The sequence below is a fragment of the Chanodichthys erythropterus genome, chromosome 7 (genome assembly GCF_024489055.1).
Source record: "Chanodichthys erythropterus isolate Z2021 chromosome 7, ASM2448905v1, whole genome shotgun sequence".
Taxonomy (NCBI): Eukaryota; Metazoa; Chordata; class Actinopteri; order Cypriniformes; family Xenocyprididae; genus Chanodichthys; species Chanodichthys erythropterus.
The window spans coordinates 30,735,942-30,755,004 of NC_090227.1; the positions used below are offsets into that span (position 1 = coordinate 30,735,942).

At 36.7% G+C, this 19,063-nt stretch overlaps 1 protein-coding gene across 2 annotated transcripts in view; it reads left to right on the forward strand.

Moving 5' to 3' along the window:
* The window catches only part of cdh13 (cadherin 13, H-cadherin (heart)), a 419,907-nt gene that overhangs the window by 181,402 nt on the left and 219,442 nt on the right, over positions 1 to 19,063 (forward strand). For both annotated transcript variants that reach the window (XM_067390159.1, XM_067390158.1), the window contains exon 5: positions 9,046 to 9,198. In XM_067390159.1, coding sequence (XP_067246260.1) covers positions 9,046 to 9,198 — 153 coding nt within the window. The remainder of the gene's footprint in view (positions 1 to 9,045; positions 9,199 to 19,063) is intronic.

Genomic DNA, 19,063 nt, shown 5'->3' on the forward strand with positions numbered 1-19,063 from the left:
TCTAAGTTGTTTCTTCTATCTTTTTATTATAGTTTATAGTTCTAAAGATATGTTGATCCCTGTAGGAAGAAATTGTGATTCATTTATTTGGAGGGATCTTATTTGATAAGAACTACTCTGTCCATCCATGTTCTGTGTTTCCACAAGTTAAATCATACAATGGGGCAAGTGGTTTTACTCCATCCCGTTCTTTAGAGATGAGTTCTATTGGATGGTGTTGACTTGAGATCCACTCTCAGTTAAGGGGGCTTGAAGTATTGGAAAAGTAATAAAGAACAGATTTGCCCTGATTCCTGTTCTGGCTTTGACATCAGTCTGCTGTGGGATTATGGGGGATTTATTATGGTGGAGTGTTCACCTGTAGCACTGCAATCTCACAAATGGGAAAAAGTCCAGAGGTTCCCTCTCGGACCTGCCTGTAATTGTCCTTGGGCTGTGTAGTTTTTATGGGCAGTGGTGTCTTTCTGTTCTATAATGTCTTGGACAAAACCTCCCCATGGTGATTGAATTGCTCAGTTTATGTGTACTTTTTGGCACCCGGAGCTGAAACACTTTCCATATTTTGTAGCTTCACAGTTTTGCTTATTCTCACTATCTGCAATGGTTTTCACCAATCAGAGAGAATATTTGTGCCATAATGTCTCACACTGAAGTGTTGATGGGTGGCGTTGGATATGTGTTTATTTGTCTGTGCATCATTATTACTGGTGGGTGCTGATTTTCTTTCATTCTGCTTTGAACTTGTGTTAACAAACACGAGTCTCATGTGGAAAGAGAGAGAGTTCCTGTGTTCTAGAGTTAGTTAAGTGCTCTTTGTAGATATCTTTGTGCTGCTTGTTTTGCACTTTAGAGAGTATGACCCCTTCTCTGTCTGTCTTGCCACTCTGTTTCCCTATGTCTTTATTTCTTCCCTCACGCTGAAAGCCATTTGTCAGCAGAAGACATAAGAGCTGAGATATTTGTTTTGAAAGAAATTAATACCTTTATTCAGCAAGGATGTATTAAATTGTGACAAAAGTGACAGGAAAGACTTTGACATTGTAACAAAAAAAAAAATCTATTTCAAATAAATACTGTTCTTTTGAACTTTCTATTAATCAACGAATCCTAAAATCCTATTTTTGATCAAATAGATGAAGTACTTGTATTATTTATTTATTATTCTTTTTTTTTTTTTTTTTTTTTTAGAACAACATGTGGAAGTCTCTGTCAGTAATGTCAACCAGACTTTATTTTCCTCATAAAACATAAACTGACAAACTGATTAAAAACCCAGTAAAACTTCATGTGAGAAGCCATTACAAATTACAAATTGAGCAACTCCGTTTTTGGTTCTTAGATGGCCCAGTCTGTTCACCTAGTCAAGTATTAGCACACGTTTTCTCAGCAAGCTTCATGATTTGAAGTATCTTTCATGTCCAAAGCACAAGAATTGTGGGGCTTTTTATGCAGAGTTAAATATTTAGGGTTAGGAGGTTTGTTCAAATCCGTAACCCGAAATTTAAGCAACAGTAATAGTGATGCTTCCCTTAGCAAGCACCACTTAGTTCCTGCTTTTTGGGTTGTTTTCAAAGGGAAAGTTAAGTACACTGTGTCTAATACACAGTCCCTTTGACATCAATTTCCATTCAAAGTCAAGCATCCGTAATTCAAGGGAAATTATACACCACTGCAGTGCTCATAAAGCCGAAAGCTATCGCAGTAGAAAGACAGAGTGAAAGAATAAGAAAGTGAGGACATATCCTCTCCTCCCCTTCAGTGCTGTATTGTCAGAGAAGTTCGAGTCGGGTCCCTCCTTCTTGTCATATACATGCTGTGGCAAGAAACAGCTGCTCTTTCATGTCCTCCCTGCTCCTAATGAGAGCTGATAGAAATAGGTGAGCGTCTCCCCCAGGGCTGTTCGCAGACATCTAATGACTGAGAAGAAAGCCAGGGAGACTGTGTAGGATTGTGTTATGTTTGTGTACATGTATTTGTTTGTACTTTCAAATAAACCACCAACAGTGAGCACGCTGTAAACAGCGAGGAAGCGCCTGCAATCTGTTTTCATGGTCTTTATCGCCACACCACGCTAGACGCTCTGATCATTCTAAACTTGTCTCATCACTTTCAGACAGTTCCTTGTATTCCACTGAAAGTTTGACTGCAACGATCACGCCACACATTGGATGAATTTCGCTTGAAAATGAACATCAGTATGCCCTGCTACCTCCGAAGAGCACATGAAGGGACGATAAATAAATAAATAAATAAATATTTAACTAATGTTTAAAAGTTTATGGTTGGTAAGGTTTTTTTATGCTTTTGTAAGAAGTCTCAAAACTGCAATCAATTATACATTAATAACAGTAACACTGTGAAATATTATTACAATTTAAAGTAACACTTTTCTATTTTAATATATCTTAAAATGTAATTTATTCCTATTATGACAAAGTAACTATTCCTCCAGACTTCAGATGATCCTTCAAAAATCATTGTAATAAGCTGGCTTGGTGCATTTTTTCATGCATTTTTGATGAATAGATGAATGTTGATAAGAATGGCATTTATTTGAAATATATATTTTTAACTATGTAAAAATGTAAAAAAAAAAAATCACTTTTGATCAATTAAATGCGTACTTGCTGGATAAAATAATTAATTTCTTTCAAAAGAGACAAAAAAATTCTAACTTACCCCAAACTTTTGAATAGTGTGTTTAGAACATCATACATCTGTTACCTTGATATCATAAAGATCAGCAAAATTTGTGTTCATAACTGTTGATATTGCTTACTCAAACAAAATATTTTGTTTCTTTAATGGTAAATTCACATGGGGTGTCGGCGTTAACGCTTCTCATTTTCTTTGAATGGGTGACATCATGTGTTGCGAACTGAATTGTGGGTTCCGTTACGCTGCTTCACTAGCGTTAAAAAGTGGTTGAAAAATTCCAACCCGATCTCACGGCAATTCATACATATTTTATGAGATGGCTAATTCGTACGAATACAACATCACTCATACGACTTCATAAATTTTTTGCTAAATCGTACGTATTTTACAAGTTGACAAATTCGTATGAATTCATACGAATGACCTACCCCAAACCCCGCCCCTAAACCTACCCCTCACTGGGGTTTAGACCAATCGAACAAATTTGTACGAGTGAGGTCATACAAATTCATACGAATTAGCCACCTCATAAAATTCGTATGAATTGGTTGTGAGATAGCGTTGAAATTTCTCAACTTTTCAAGCGCCAAGATCAAGATCACCTTATGCAAGCCAATTGCGTTCATGCAACACCGGAAAGTAATGTGATTGGCTCTCAATGACGATCACATCAGCACCAGGGGCAGAGCCAGACATTGTTAACAATCGGGGCTTAGCCCAAATCTATATTTGTCCAATGACATTTTAATTTTCTGTTAACAGCTTTACTGACATGCTTTGTTATAGTATTCTTTGGCACTTTAATTTGTAAAAGTTTGTTAGGTATACCTCCTCTAGGGGGGTCTGGGGGCATACTCCCCCTGTAGAAAATTTAGTACATTTTAAGGTTAAATGCATCAATCTGGGGCACTTTGGAAGCTCAAAATTAAGAGCTTCAATCCATGTACAGTGTGCAAATTGGCCAAAGAAACAGCATTGTACCTCGACATGAAAGAGGGTTTAGTTCTTTTTAGTCTGTAGTATCATCTTTTTATTTGTGATATAATGTCTACATCGTTTTAGGTGTTTTTAGGATTCCAAACAATTATTACAATGAAATAATAATATAATGTTTTAGGCCTATATAATTATTCATATGACTAATATCCATATGTAAAAAAAAAAAATGCTCTCTAAATAAATTACACATTTTTTATTAGAAATTATAAGACTTTTATACTAATTTCTAAGATAGGCCTAAATCCTTGAGTTTTTATTTTGATCACCATTTCACCAGCCGATCGCGTGAGCAAATGTGCACACTTGCAGCACGTATATATACTAAATCACTGTATTTTGCTGTTTTATAAAGGCACAAAGCCATATCATGGTTTCGATTTTAGTTTGTTGGCAAAATACAATGTTATAGACCATTTACTTGTTTTACATTTTCGGTTCATTATGAAACGGTGGCACCGGGTCATTAATGGGAAACACTGAATGAACGTTTAGCTGACAAATGTGCCAAAGTTGTATTATCAACTGTTATATCATACCAAAAACCCTTCAACTGGACCGAAAGAGAGTCTCAAGGCCTGCCACTGCTCTGAGTGAGTGACAGGAGGCGTGGCTAGAAAGCGGTATTGAACTGTTTAACATATTTTAATAGAGCGATATGTTTAGAAAAATGATATTTTGACAGCATTGTTAAGAAACCTCAAACCTGAAAGATTCGGGGCTTGACTCAAAACATTCGGGGCTGAATCCCCGGCAAAATCGGCTGGAGCCGCCCCTGATCAGCACCAAGCTTCAGACATGCCCTCCATCAAGCATCGACGCCCCGTGTGAATGCAGCGTAAGCATTTATTTCAAATTGTGTAAATCCATGGCATTTGGCAAAAAACATGCTATTTTCCACTAGGCATGTACAAATTGGTACCATACTGGTCATTGGCTACTATTAGCAATTATAGATTGATACTGGAAATTCAATAGTTCATGCTCATTGACATGCTAATTTACATTTAGATGACCTTTTCTGTCATCTAATGTGTGAGCATATTCTTTAAAAACACAAATAATTGATTAAATCTTCAGCCAATCTCAAAATGAATATCCATTTTTCATACCGTACTTTATAATGTCGACAAGTCACCTTTATTTCTATAGCGCTTTATAGAATACAGATTGCTTCAAAGCAGCTTTACAGTGCTAAACAGGAAAATAATGATCAAGATGATCATGTTGTAATGGTAAAATTCACATAATGGCATTTAAAACCACTATTTTAGTTTTTAGTGTGTTGTTTTATTTATTTAGACAAAGTAATATAGAATTGTAAAGTCTGACCTTTTTAACATGAAAACAATGCTTTTAATGTCAGTCCATCTCTATTTTCCTCTGATAGTCCCTGAGGGCATACAAGCAAGTGGGCACTGTAAAATCTCAAGTATAATTCCACAATTTATAGCCACTATTTGCCGTTTTTCCCCCTGTCCAATTTCCACCCTCTTCTTTTCATTTTGTATCATGCATCATCACTCCTCTAGAGCCATGGCTCCTTTCTGTTCTTTCTGTTCTCTTCTAATCCTCTCTCATGCTGAAGGAGATCGCACCTTTAATAAAGTACCTCTGAAGTACACAGAGAAAAGTTGTGTTTTATTTTTCTATCAGATCAATATCGCAGCTGTGTGTGCAGCATACAGCAGAATGAAAACAAGCTCCATAGCAACCACTCACAAGACATTCGTTAAGGAGTTCTTCACAAGGCCAAAAGCAGTGTGGGAGGAAAACAGACATGACTCAGAGACGAGCGAAGGAAGAACTGAGCCTGACGGACTGTTGTGGCGTGGGACTGCTGTAAACAGGCGACACTGCATTTTGTTCAGGTGTCTTTTGGCTGAAAATGGGCAGAAGAGTTCTTTTACGGATGACCTGCGGTGGGATTCAATCATGATTGTGTAGCAGGTGTAGGCTACCTGCTCTAAAGTGTATGCTGGGCTTCCTACCTGGGGTTTTTGGGATGAAACTGCAACCCTGCTGAAAAGAAAACAGCTTAAACCAACTGTTTTGCTGGTCTTAGCTGATTTAAACTTGTTAAGCTGGTTTCCCAGTCTGACAGATGTCTAAAACCCTGTTAAACCCAACAAAGCAGACCAGACTTGAAAACAACTGGCTATCCTTTCTGGCTCCTCTGTAAACACATACATTTAAGGACAAATGGTTTATGTTACATGATTTTTTTTATGCAATTATGTTAATTTGTTTTACAATGGAGGCATTTAGGGAGATTGCTGTACTGGTGCTGTGTACATGTTTTTAGCCTGCAGCTAATCTGTCTACAATTTGGGGACAAATCTATTAAAAGTTTCCAGTAGTTTGCAAAATAAAAAGATATTAAAAAAAAAAAAAAAAAAAAAAAAAAATTTAAAGGGAAAATTGGATCACAAAGCTTTCTTTTTGCAAAAAAGTGTTCCATTTTTGAAAAAAAAAAAAAAAAAAAAAGATTAAATGATGCTAAGCTACATATGCTAGGCTAAGTTAGCCATGAACACCTTAGTCCCTTTACAAAAAAAGTAGTTTGTGTGCTATTAGTATACTTATTTTGAACTATAAATAAGAAAGTATATTTTCTGTGTACTTTTTATGTACTTCTTATAAATTTACTTTTTAGAAATACTGAAAATTAAACTTTAGTATACTTGACATACTGACAGAAATGTCTAAGTATATTTGGCTTATACTTCAGTATTTTTATTGAGATACTTAAAAGTATAATTAATTACTCTATACTTGTAGTTGTGTTTACGCTTTTTATTGAGTAGCCTATTAAATACTTTTTTCATATAGTTTTACATACTGTCTTATAAACTTACATTGTTTGTAAATATAGATTTATAAAGAAAACCGATATGTACCTTATTCTGAGTATATGTGAATTTTTGTGTAGTCCACTTGTAGTGTACATAGGAATTTAATAGAGGGCGCTATTACACATTTTCTGAAAGAGTGCAGAATCTGGATCAAAACACAGGTGAAGAAGAAGCAGAAACAAGCGATAAAAGCTTTACTTATGCACATATTAAAATAACGCTATCCTCAAACATTAAACAGCATATAAAATCAAAACTGCCTAACATTACCGAATGAAATGTCAACCCAGGAAGAGGTAATGACTGTGAAGCTTTGGGGGTGTTGATGGACATAATCTACTCCATTTTTTTAATGTATTTTTTTTTTATCATTGTTCACTTAAAGAAAACAGCATAAATCTACTCAACTAGTAGTTTACTGAGAAGATACTTCAAAGTGTACTTTTATACACTAAAAGTGGGCCCAAGAAGTATCGAAATATAATTACACTACTAGTACATTGATATTAGTATACTCACTACATAAAGTATACTTCAAATCATACTTAATCTTAAGTAAACTTAAAATGAACTTATTTTTTTTGTAAGGGCTATCATAATTCACAAAGAGAAATTATTCTCTCTATAAAAAGTAGCAACAAAAAATGTCTGATGTTCTACATTTGTTTTTAGCAATACTATGTAGCTATATTTGAAACAATAACAATTGTATATCAAGAAAATGTGAGCGTATACTGTACTGTATGTGTGTGCTTTTGTTTCTGTCAGCGTGACTGCTTGATTTGTTGTTTTCGTGATTCTCTTTTGTCCGTGTTAGAGTCGTGTACATTAACAGCCCGTCCACTAAACAAGATAGCTTTCATTGTGCTATAAAATTCTGCAATTTCACAGATGTTTGCCGGCCACAGTAAATACACGAGGATTTGAAGGCCTCCTTCGGTGAAGCCTGCATTTGTGTTCACCAGAGTCTTAGAGAAACCACTCGGTGCATTTCTCAGAATAATAATGTTCCCTGAGTTAACAGAGCCTGTAATTATAAAGGAGAAAAACAGTATTAATGTATGATCTGGCAGAAAGGATCTGTGTGGGGAAGATAAATAAAGCTAACAGGGGCTTTTCGTGTGGACAATTACTTTGCATGGATTCATTTTCTAAATGGAATATTTCGTCTTAAGCTTAATTACAAGATACAGGAGAGTTCAAGGTGGGAAGCCTGTGTGATTCGATACACGCACTGGGGTATATTGCTCTGATAAAAACAACTTTTAGAAAGGTTCTTTTACACAAAAAGGGGTTCATGAAAAGGGGCTGCTCATTTTTATTTAAAGTCATTAGGTAATAACTGAGCTTTCATTAGCGAGAGAAGTTGCAGCAATCTAATTTGCACAAAAATATACTTTACAAAAAAGCCAAATGAACTGCAGGTGGTAGCACTGGTCACACTATAGCCAATAAAGGATGTTTTTAATGAATAAATAGATCTCATTTACAAGCTTCAGCTACTATATTAAAACCCTGAGTTAACATAATCACGTGGAGAGTGGTGTTTTATCATTGTTTAAGACTTCTCACTGTGTGTTCATCATTGCCAGCAATAATCATTCAGTAATTATTTCAAATGATTTAAAATGTGAGAGCAAGTAAATGAAAGTATAGCATGTGTGCATGTTATATTCACACATAACTGTGTTTGTCTGTGAGTGTGTGACTGTGTAATTAACGTTTCTTGTTTTTTTTTGCTTCTAACTTGCAACACTGATGAAACACAATGGACTTTGCTGCATTTATCCAGTCGCATGTGAGTACTGCTGACAAACTTGAACGAAATATCTACACACCAACTGTCTGTATTGTTTCATTGTTGATAGTTGATATACCAACAGACCGATAATATCAGATATGTGCAACTGCTTATTGGTTGTGTGTGTATATATGAGCAATATCACACAAATAGCCATGCGATTTGGCTGTATAGGCAATATATAGGCAATCACAGCGTGCTGATATACAGCCATATCGCACGGCTAAGAGTGTGATATTGTGTTTCTACAACAGTTTGATGGCACGAGTGTGTAAATAAATAATAAATAAGAATGGAGTGTCTTTAAAACCCTCTTTTATGCAGAACCACCACAGATTCAAATCTCAGGTTGACAGTTTGACCAAGCCTCCATTACTAATTCTAAAATATCACTTTAGTGAACTAGTAACGAAGGAATGTTGAACATTGAAATACATTGTATTTTCTCCAGTATTATTGATATTATATCCAATATAAAAATCCATTTGAATGTCTGCTGAGGAAAGCAGTCTTTGTATTTGATATATATATATATATATATATATATATATATATATATATATATATATGAAACTTGAACATTTATTGTTCAATCCAGTCTTAAGAAAAAAATAAATAGTTATTAATATTCAGGTTAACAACAGATTATCTATTTTTATTTGTATCGTTTAGTTTTAGTGGTTTGTAACTTTTGTTTTTTATTAACATGTTTATGGGTACAATCCTGTGACCCAGGTGATCTCATCTGACATGAAGGAAGACCACATCTTCCGTCTGACGGGAAGGGGAGCAGATCAAGACCCTAAGGGTGTGTTCAGCATCAACCGACTGACGGGAGAGGTGGCGGTTAGCCGAGCTCTGGATCGAGAGGCCATCGCGTACTACCATGTGAGTGCAATATTAAATCTGTTATCTACTGCGTTCTGTTTCCCCCACTGCATACTGTCAGTGAGTGTGTAGAAGTTCAGTTAAAGAGCTCCACATGAAATCTGCAGGTTTATTTAAGTCATATTAGACTGTTGCACGAATAACCAAACGTCTCTAATCGAAAAGAAAATATGTTTTTGCTTCACTCCATGCATCAAGGCGATTAATGGCTGTAATGACTCGTGTCTCTTCGGAGGCCAGCGAGCGGCTCAATGAAGGAAAACCGACTGCTGTACAGGATGTGGGACTACAGTTTGAGGAGGCAGTTATTTTACACAACGTGTGTGAGATCAATGATGCAGCTGTCAGCTGGCCTGTCAGACTCTCTGCTAATGTGGGTTGCGAGTTTGTGTGTGCGAACACGGTGTTCAGACGGTGACTTACTTTGGTTTATTTGATAGCTTTGTAGAAGACGAAAAAAAAAAAAGAAACTCTCTTTAAAGACCTCATCGATGAAAATTAGAGTTGTATGGCTTGTGTTGTATGTGTGTTACTCTACTGCTCAAAAGTTTGTGTTCAGTACAATTTTAAATAGAAAATCAAAGGTGCCATCGAATGAAAAATTGAATTTACCTCGGCATAGATGAATAACAAGAGTTCAGTACATGGAAATGACATACATTGAGTCTCAAACACCATTATTTCCTCCTTCTTATGTAAATCTCATTTGTTTAAAAGACCTCGGGAAAACAGGCAAATCTCAACATAACACCGACTGTTATGTAACATTCGGGATCATTAATATGTACGACCCAATATTTGCATATGCCAGCCCATGTTCAAGGCATTACACAAGGGCAGCCAGTATTAACTAAATATCTGGATCTGTGCACAGCTGAATCATCAGACTAGGTAAGCAAGAAAGGACAATAGCGAAAAATGGCAGATGGAGCAATAATAACTGACAAGATCCATGATATCATGATATTTTTAGTGATATTTGTAAATTGTCTTTCTAAATGTTTCGTTAGCATGTTGCTAATGTTCTGTTAAATGTGGTTAAAGTTACCATCGTTTCTTACTGTATTCACGGAGACAAGAAAGCCGTCGCTATTTTCATTATTAAAACATTCATTAAACTTCATTCTTTATAAATCTCTCCAACAGTGTGTAATGTTAACTTTAGCCCGTTAGCCACGGAGCACTATCAAACTCATTCAGAATCAAATGTAAACATCCAAATAAATATTATACTCACAGGAATCCATGCATGCAGCATGAATGACGAACACTTTGTAAAGATCCATTTTGAGGGTTATATTAGCTGTAAACTTTGTTTATGCTGGTTAAGACAGTCGAGAACTCGGGGGCGGGGGAACACGAGATTTAAAGGGCCTGCGCACTGAATCGGTGCATATATAATTATGGCTCAAAATAGGCAGTTAAAAAAATTAATGATAAAAAAAAAAAATTCTATGGGTTATTTTGAGCTGAAACTTCACAGACACGTTCAGGGGACACCTTAGACTTATATTACAACTTGTTAAAACTTGTTCTAGGGCACCTTTAATACTTTTTTTCAAAAAAGGATGCATTAAATTGATCAAACATGACAGTAAAGACATGTATAATGTTAGTAAAGGTTTCTATTTTAAATAAATTGTGTTAATCACAATTTCCACAAACATATTAAGTAGCACAACCTTTTTCCCCATTGATAAGAAATGTACAAAATCAGCATATTAGACTGATTTCTGAAGGATCATGTGAAATTGAAGACTAAAGTATGGACTGCTGAAAATTCAGCTTTGCTATCACAAGAATGAATTGCATTTTAAAATATATTAAATTAGAGAAGATATTTCAAATCATAATAGTATTTCCCGATATATCCATATTTACTGTATTTTTGACCAAATAAATGCAGCCTTGATGAGCATAAAATAATTTAAATAAATAATAATAAATCTTAAAAATGGCTATAACTTTGAGACCATTTATATTGTCTTGTAAAAGGTGACTATTTACTTTTAGCTGATTTACACATTGAGAATTTTTTGATGACTCTCACGTTAAGTTTTGTCCAGTCAGATGCTCTCTAGAATAAATATTTCCCTCCCCCTGCCTATATTGGTATCTGCAACCATAAAATAAGGTCTGCAATACCCAGGAAAAGCAACCTGCAATCCATTTTCTTGTCAGCTGGTGCAGGACTTAAGCTTATTGGTTAGCCCTTCGATAAATCCCACCCTCTTCTTGTTTCAATAGGCAATACATCAAAACATGAAAGACATTTCTTGCTGTTTTTAACCGGAAAAGGTGAGACCTTTCAATATGTAGAGCTTTGCCAAAAGAAAGGACCACCCTGTGGAAAATCCAAATAACAAGATAGACAATACAATTCCTTTTGAATTGTTTGCTTGGTTGAGCGAGCTGTTACTTTGATTCAAGAATTCAAGATCTCTTGTTCTCTTTCTCTTTGTGTCCTCTGTCGTTTGACAGATAAAGGAGGGTTTACCTGGTTTCCTATCCCCCTGTAGAGGAGAACTAAAGCGGCACTGCTTAGTTTGATATCCACCTGTCTGGCTAACAGCTTTAATAATATAATAGTTGCTCTTCTTCCACCCTCGTTTTGTTGTGCCCCACTGGTATGCTCCGATAAAGTGTTCTTAGCAAGGTTTTTGAAAAATCTCGATCAGCCTGATGCCTTCGGCCTGTCTTTTCAGTGAAAAAAGTCTTCTTTTTTAATAAGAGATCATTCTTTATATTATTGCTTCTTTTGTGGAGCCATGATAGAACACACACTGTTCTTGCTTAGGGCACTACAAACTTTAAGTCGGGTGTGCTTGGGCCCAAAAGTTCTGTGAGGAAAGGTGGCAGATTTCAAATCACTTACTTGCGGGGGTCCTCCACCTGCTGAGGTACTGTGCTTGAGTTGGAAGGGAATTCTTACAGATTTTAAGAAGCAACTGATTAAAAGTAGTGACTCTTAAGTTTTCAGCTGTTTTCAGAGTGTGTAGTGCTTGTGGTAGTCATGAATTGAGAAATTAACTTTTCCTTGAGCTTTTGATATATAAGAGGTCATCATACTATAAGAATATCCTGTAATTTTCAGAACTGAAAACTTCCTTGTTAGTCCAATAAAAGCTTTTATTGAAACCAGGCCCATCGAATGACTGATCCTGGCATGTGCCTATGTATTACAAAGATAGGTGAAACGCAGAAGAAATGAATGCCCACTTCATCATTGCAGCATTAGCCCCGCCCACTGGCGTGTTAGTGAGATGAGGAGGAGAGAAGAGCGATATAGGACAAAAATAACAGTACTTTTCAAAGAATCCTAATGCTAGATATATGGTTATTTATTTTCACCAATGTGAATGTCTCAGTTAAGCTTCATTTTTTTTGTATTCACGATTTCACTGTGGATTCTTTGGTAAATCAATCACATTTCAGCGCAGGCTTTGCAAACAAACTTTTATGATATGGACTAGACAGTAATGCAACAACATGTAACTAACTGCATTTATGTCTGATCTGATATGTAATGATTCATGTACAGTCAGATGTTCTCTGTCTATGTGTCAGTAAATCAAACCAGTGACTAAACGGTCAACTTCACGTTGTTTCTCTTAGTAGGATGAAATAATCTGTTTAAATGGTGATTAAATTATATAAAGAAAGCTATCAAAGAACACTCCCTTTGCAATCGCTGGAGCTTTCAATCAAACAGCACAAGTTTATCAGTGACCGAGATCTGTACACGCGCCAAAACTCCCCTTTTATTCAACGAATCTCTTAGTTACAATGCGTTTGCACTGTTAGTTACGATGAAAGCATTCGTTAGTGTACAGAAATTGAGTTGCAATGACGAGATCACTGCTTTCATGCACTCAACAACATATCTGTGATTGTCTACAGTCTTCACCACTGCAACCATTCACGATCTAAATATAATGCCATAGATCTAAATGTATTGTGTCTTGTTTCTAGTCGAAATATCATAAAGTTCTTAAATCAAGAAGCATTTTCTTGACAAGTAAAAATTATTTTCTTGTTTTCAGAAAAAATAAGTCAAAATTAAGTGATTTTTCTTAAAACAAGCAAAATAATCTGCCAGTAGGGTTAAATTATTCTTATATCGAACCAAAAATAAGATATATAATCTTGTTTCCAGTTTGGATTAAGATTATTTTACTTACCCCACTGGCAGATTATTTTGCTCATTTTAAGGAAAAACTCAATTAATTTTGATTTTTTTTTTCCTAAAAACAAGAAAATAATTTTTACTTGTCAAGAAAATGCTTCTTGATCTAAGAATTTTTAGATATTTGGACTGGAAACACGACAAAAAAAAATCTAAGTAAGAACAGCATTTTTTGCATTGTAATGTTGCTGCCCCAAAATTGTGGATAGCTTTCTATTTTATATACCGCTTTGGTTTAGGCCTGGTGGTCATGGCAGAGCGGTTGTGTGCTCTGAAGAGGAGGATAATCTCAGGTACGCAGACCCCAGTTGGGATCAAAGCCCTCACTCGGCAGAGCACTTGACATTTACATCTCCTTATCGCCCTTTCTCTCACATCCACGCCACCCGCAATCTCAAAAGCATGCGATGAGCGCATGCACATCAAAGCTTGACATTTTACAGCACTAATGCTCACACACTCCTATCTTGATGAAAGAATGATTCTAACCGCAGCTGTTTTTACATCTGTTGGCTGTCTTTGTGATAATGTTAACTCTTACTGTTAGTGATTGACCGAAATTAATTTTTTACATAAACATCGAAACTGAAATTAAAGTTTTCATTTAGCTGTAATTTTTGGTCATGTTAAAGTGCCTCCACACTGTTGGCATTATTTACGATAAAACAGCCAAAACCCATCATCGGAGGAGCACTAATTAGACGTCACTGTTTCAACCTTCTAAAACTATTTTGTCAGAAACTGAAAACCATTTCATTTTATTTTATTTTATTTTATTTTATTTTGTTTTGTTTTTTTGTTTTTTTGTTTTTTTTTGTTTTGTGTTTTGTGTTTTGTGTTTTGTGTTTTTTGTTTTGTTTTGTTTTGTTTTGTTTTTTGTTTTGTTTTGTTTTGTTTTGTTTTGTTTTGTTTTTTGTTTTGTTTTGTTTTGTTTTGTTTTGTTTTGTTTTGTTTTGTTTTGTTTTGTTTTGTTTTGTTTTGTTCTGTTTTGTTCTGTTCTGTTCTGTTCTGTTCTGTTCTGTTCTGTTTTTTGTTTCCGGCCAAATATTTTCAGTTGTCGTAATATCGGTTCATCACTACTACTGCCGCGCACACACTTAATGATTGTAAGGCCGATTATGAATGTAAATTGATACTTATGACTGATTGCGTCCAAAGGCATCCAGTCAGAGCCAGTTGCGTTCAGTCTGCGATTACAGTCGGTGTTCAAATTCCATGTGTAAGTATTTAAATCGGCTTCAGTCGCAGGAAACAATCGCTGTATGGTGAGCACAGTCTTAGAATGTTTTAGCTAGCCGTTAAGGGGGTCGCACACCGGACACAAAGCTTGGCGCCGCGCAGCGTCGCGTCTCTGACAACTCACAGGTATCGCACACCGGCCGCGCACATTATATACGCGCAAGCTCAATTTTGACTCGACTCCTGATAGAAGAGCTGCACAATGGGAGTGTTTTACGTCAACAGGGAACGTTACATGCCTATGCTTTAATATTTCACACTGAGGTTAGTGTACATGGAAAAATGGCACAACAAAGCAAAAGGAAAGAAAATGCTACGTTTATTATACATTTTTAGACTTTATTCAAGCTGTTAAACTTAGGATGTGAAACTGATGTATCTTGCAGCACAGGGTGAAGTCATTGTGTACGATTTGAAATCGACGATTTGAGAGAAATATAATATGCATTTAATGTAAAACAATGTACATGGCGCTCTGTGGCGCGGCAGGATTTTAAACAACTTCCTGAGTCGTTGCTGGGCGCCGCGGACAGGCGCGGAATGTCACCACCGGTGTGCGTACTCTCATAGAAAACAATGCGTTCGAATTTTAAAGACGTGGCGCGACGCTGCACGGCACTGAGCTTTGCGTCCGGTGTGCGACCCCCTTTAAACGTGTGCGCGGCTTTAGGGTCCATTCACACAGTATACGATTTGGCATCCCACCATGCTAAGTTTCCATTGTTTTTCTTTGTAAACATAGACTAGATCAGGGGTACTCAGGTTCAGAGGCCAAGAGGGCCACATAAACCACATAAATGCGAAGGACCACAAATTACAACTTGCATCGTAAGACTTTATTTAAAGCCCTGTTTACCTGGTATTAAGATCTGTTTTGGTCGATAGTATCACAAGTGGACAACACTAAATACAGGTGTAAACAGGGTGTAAAACTTTTTGTGCTTGTCCACTTTCAACCAGTGGACTTTCAACCAGTAGTGTAAACTCTTATGTTTTCAAATGCATTCGAACAGCCACAAAAGACCACCTACTGTCCGCCTACTGACCTAATGCATACATTTTATGGGAAGCATGCTAGCCAGATGGGAGTTAAACTTTGTCAGCTGAAGATCCAAGTTTGGTTTGAAGACGCACAAGCACAATGTTCTCTCACCATTCTTTCTAACTTTCTAACTTTTCTCGTTGTCACCGGCCACTTTCATACTGTATGTAAATTGTGCAAACTTATTTTTTCCATTAGATTGAAAGATCTGAAAAAGCCCATACATTTACTTGTCCTGATTTTCTTCCATCCCCTCGAAGAAAATCAGGACAAAAGTGGTTGAAAGTGGACAAAAGAGCCATATTAAAACACCAGGTGTAAATGGGTAGGTGTCTCCCTCGTCCACTTGTCATCCGATTGACCAAAATGTATCTCAATACCAGGTGTAAACAGGGCCTAAGACAGAATTTGTAGTTTTACTATGTATTTACAAATCGTCCCCTTGGAATTAAGGTTCTATCTGCGTTCTGAGCAGTTTGATATATTGAGCTTCAAAGTTTTTGCATTCCATATTGCAAAAACTAATAATTCTTTTTAGAACTAATAATTCTAAAAAAAAAAAAAACACTTTTCACTTGGAATTATAAGGTTCTATCTGCCAAAAAAATAATTGAAGCAATAATGTGTTTCAAGAAACACAAACAGTTTGCTTATAATTTGTTTTAAAACATAAAATTAGTGTTGTAAAAATGTGTCTATTATGACATTTATTTCATATTCTAAATGAATATTTTTTTCCTGTTCAAGTTAAGCATAAAAGGCAGTGCTAAATCTTTTGTCCAGTGCAGGAACCATTTAAGTTTAAGTTTCCTCTTGTTTAGACAGAAAGTAGCTACTGTAATATATCTGAGCAGGACTTTATTCCACAGAAAGTGGGAGATGTAAAATGTATTTTTTCTCTAGACAGCAGTATGGCTGAAATAACATGCTAACGTTTATTGTTGTAATCAAGACCCCATCAATTAAATGGTTGACTATTTGACCTTTTAAGGCTTAATATTGTAAAATTTAAGACTAAAAAAACAGACAATGCTTCAGCAAAGGTGTTTAACAAAATTTAATAAACATTGAAAATTGTTTCACCCTGGAATTTGGGCTGCTGTCATTGACAAGATCATAAACAAAATAGTCGATCATGAGGTTTCTAATAAACATCGCGTTGTGTGAAATTTAGTCTTCTCTTCACCGATTTAGTATTTTTGTGTGCTTTCTTCCGCTATCGCGGCGACATGACAAAGAACACTAGTCCTTTAGATGTCACATCTTTTGCAACGTCTTGTGCATGACATGCAGTATTCAAGTTAAAAGGAAAAAAAGCTTCTCAAAAAGCGACCTTGATTCCACTGACCTGCGTATTGTGTTTTAACAACAAAAACGCATTCCCTTACTTTATATTTCACTTTTCTTGCCTGTGTTGGTCTTTTGCTAGCTTATTACTCCATTGTCATTTCCCCACTTCCTCTCTTGGCATTCCAATAAAGGTATTGGGAACGAGTCACGTTAGATTAACGGGCATTTCAGAATTTTAATAATCCACTAGCTCACCTGCTATGGCTGAGAGCCTTGGAGCCCCTGACCTGTAATGGCATGTTGTTCTCCATCTAATCACACATATGTGCCACTTCCCTCTCGCCTCAACCACCTCACTCACACATATGTAGTGCAACACCTCCGTGCCGCAACACTTCACTTAATTCCCATGCCACACTGGTGGGAATAACCGCATTTTCCAGCTGATCCCTCTGCAGCATATCAGGAGTAATTACACCACAGCTAATTCCAGCCAATCTCACACTAGGAGTAATCACAGGCGTGCGGGAGCCAGAGCGGCCCAGTGCAGCGCACATGGGGAGGGGAGATCCAGGCCAGAGACTGTTTTCGCAGGCGGTGGCGCATCACTGCTGAGTATCTTAGGCATCGGGTCTCCAGAAATCAACTCGCAGCAGTTCCTGGCAGCAACTTTTTACTCTCTGCTGTTTATTTCTCCCCATTGGCATGAGTATGTGCATTAGTTGCCTTATAAGCCATGTGAACAAATAGCATTTTTACTTTTCTAAAACAAAAAATAGATTTTATATTTTAATTTTCCAAAGCAAATAGGAGCCAAAACTAGCACACTGCAAAGGTGCCACTGTGATGTGGTTTTTGGTTGACAAGGAGTTGCAGTGGGGTCGCTAAATGTTTTAGCATGTCATTATGTGGTTGATAGTTTGTTGTTGGTGGTTGTTATGGTGTTACAGCAAGGTTGTTAATATTTTTAGCATGTTGATAAGTGGTTGCAAGGGTATTTTGGGTGGTTGCCGAGTAGAGCGGCTGTTTCTAAGTAGAGTGCATTAGGCCGTGTGTCCACCAAAATGTTTTTTCTGAGGCTAGCGTATTTTTCCAATTGTTTTCAATGGATTCACCACATTTTTGAAAAGGTCACGAATGTAACTAAGCACTGAGCGTCTATTTCACTAAAGCCCTAGGCGTTTTTTTACCGGATGCTGAAAGTTGAAGAATGCTCAAATTTGGGTAAAACGCTGTCACCAGCTTTCCAATCAGTGGAGGAAGGGCAGGACAAATACAACACCGACCAACCACCACATTCTGCTTGTACAACATCAACAGATGACAACAATAATAATAACGGAACAAAATTATTTAAAAGATGAGCCAGAGCAAATACCTTACATTGTATCAACATTTTTTATTTAGAAACAGTACCTGTGAATTGAGATACTAGTAACACTTCCGCAGATTTTCCGTATCATAAAACAACAACAACAACAACAGCAAACGCTGCACTGCCAAAGCGCTCTCAAGCGCTCATAGCTAGGCATTTTCGGCAGAGCCCCTAGCATTTTCAGCTGGCTAAAAATATTTTGGTGGACACATAGCCTTAGCGCCCACCCCTTGTCTAGCAGCACTGGTTCCAGAGGTAATTTTCATTCAATTTTCCCATAGGGATTTTAAAGAATTCTTCATTAAAGGTTGGGACACACCAAGCCGTCAAGTGCAGCTTTTTGGTCCTGACGCAGCCGGCGCGAGGCGACTATACCGTCGGTTCTTTGAAGTCGGCTTGGTGTGTCCCAGGCTTAAAGAGTTATTAGCCATGAACCAAGACAATCAGCTACAAAGTGAATCACAACACTATAAACTTTGATTTGAAGCAAAAAGTTTTTGGGAATCAGACAAAAATACAAAGGTACAAGACTGTGTACTTAACAGCTTTAGTGATAGAAAGAACTACAATCCCATGAAGCAGTGCGGACAGCATTGGTTGCTAGAGTGTTGCAGTGGGGTTGCTATGGTTTTCTTTCTTCTTTCTCTTTGATATTGGTTCCTAAAAAGAAATGATCGTGGAGAAGGACTTAAATAAGAACAGACAAATTATAAGAGGCTGATGAAAAGAGACC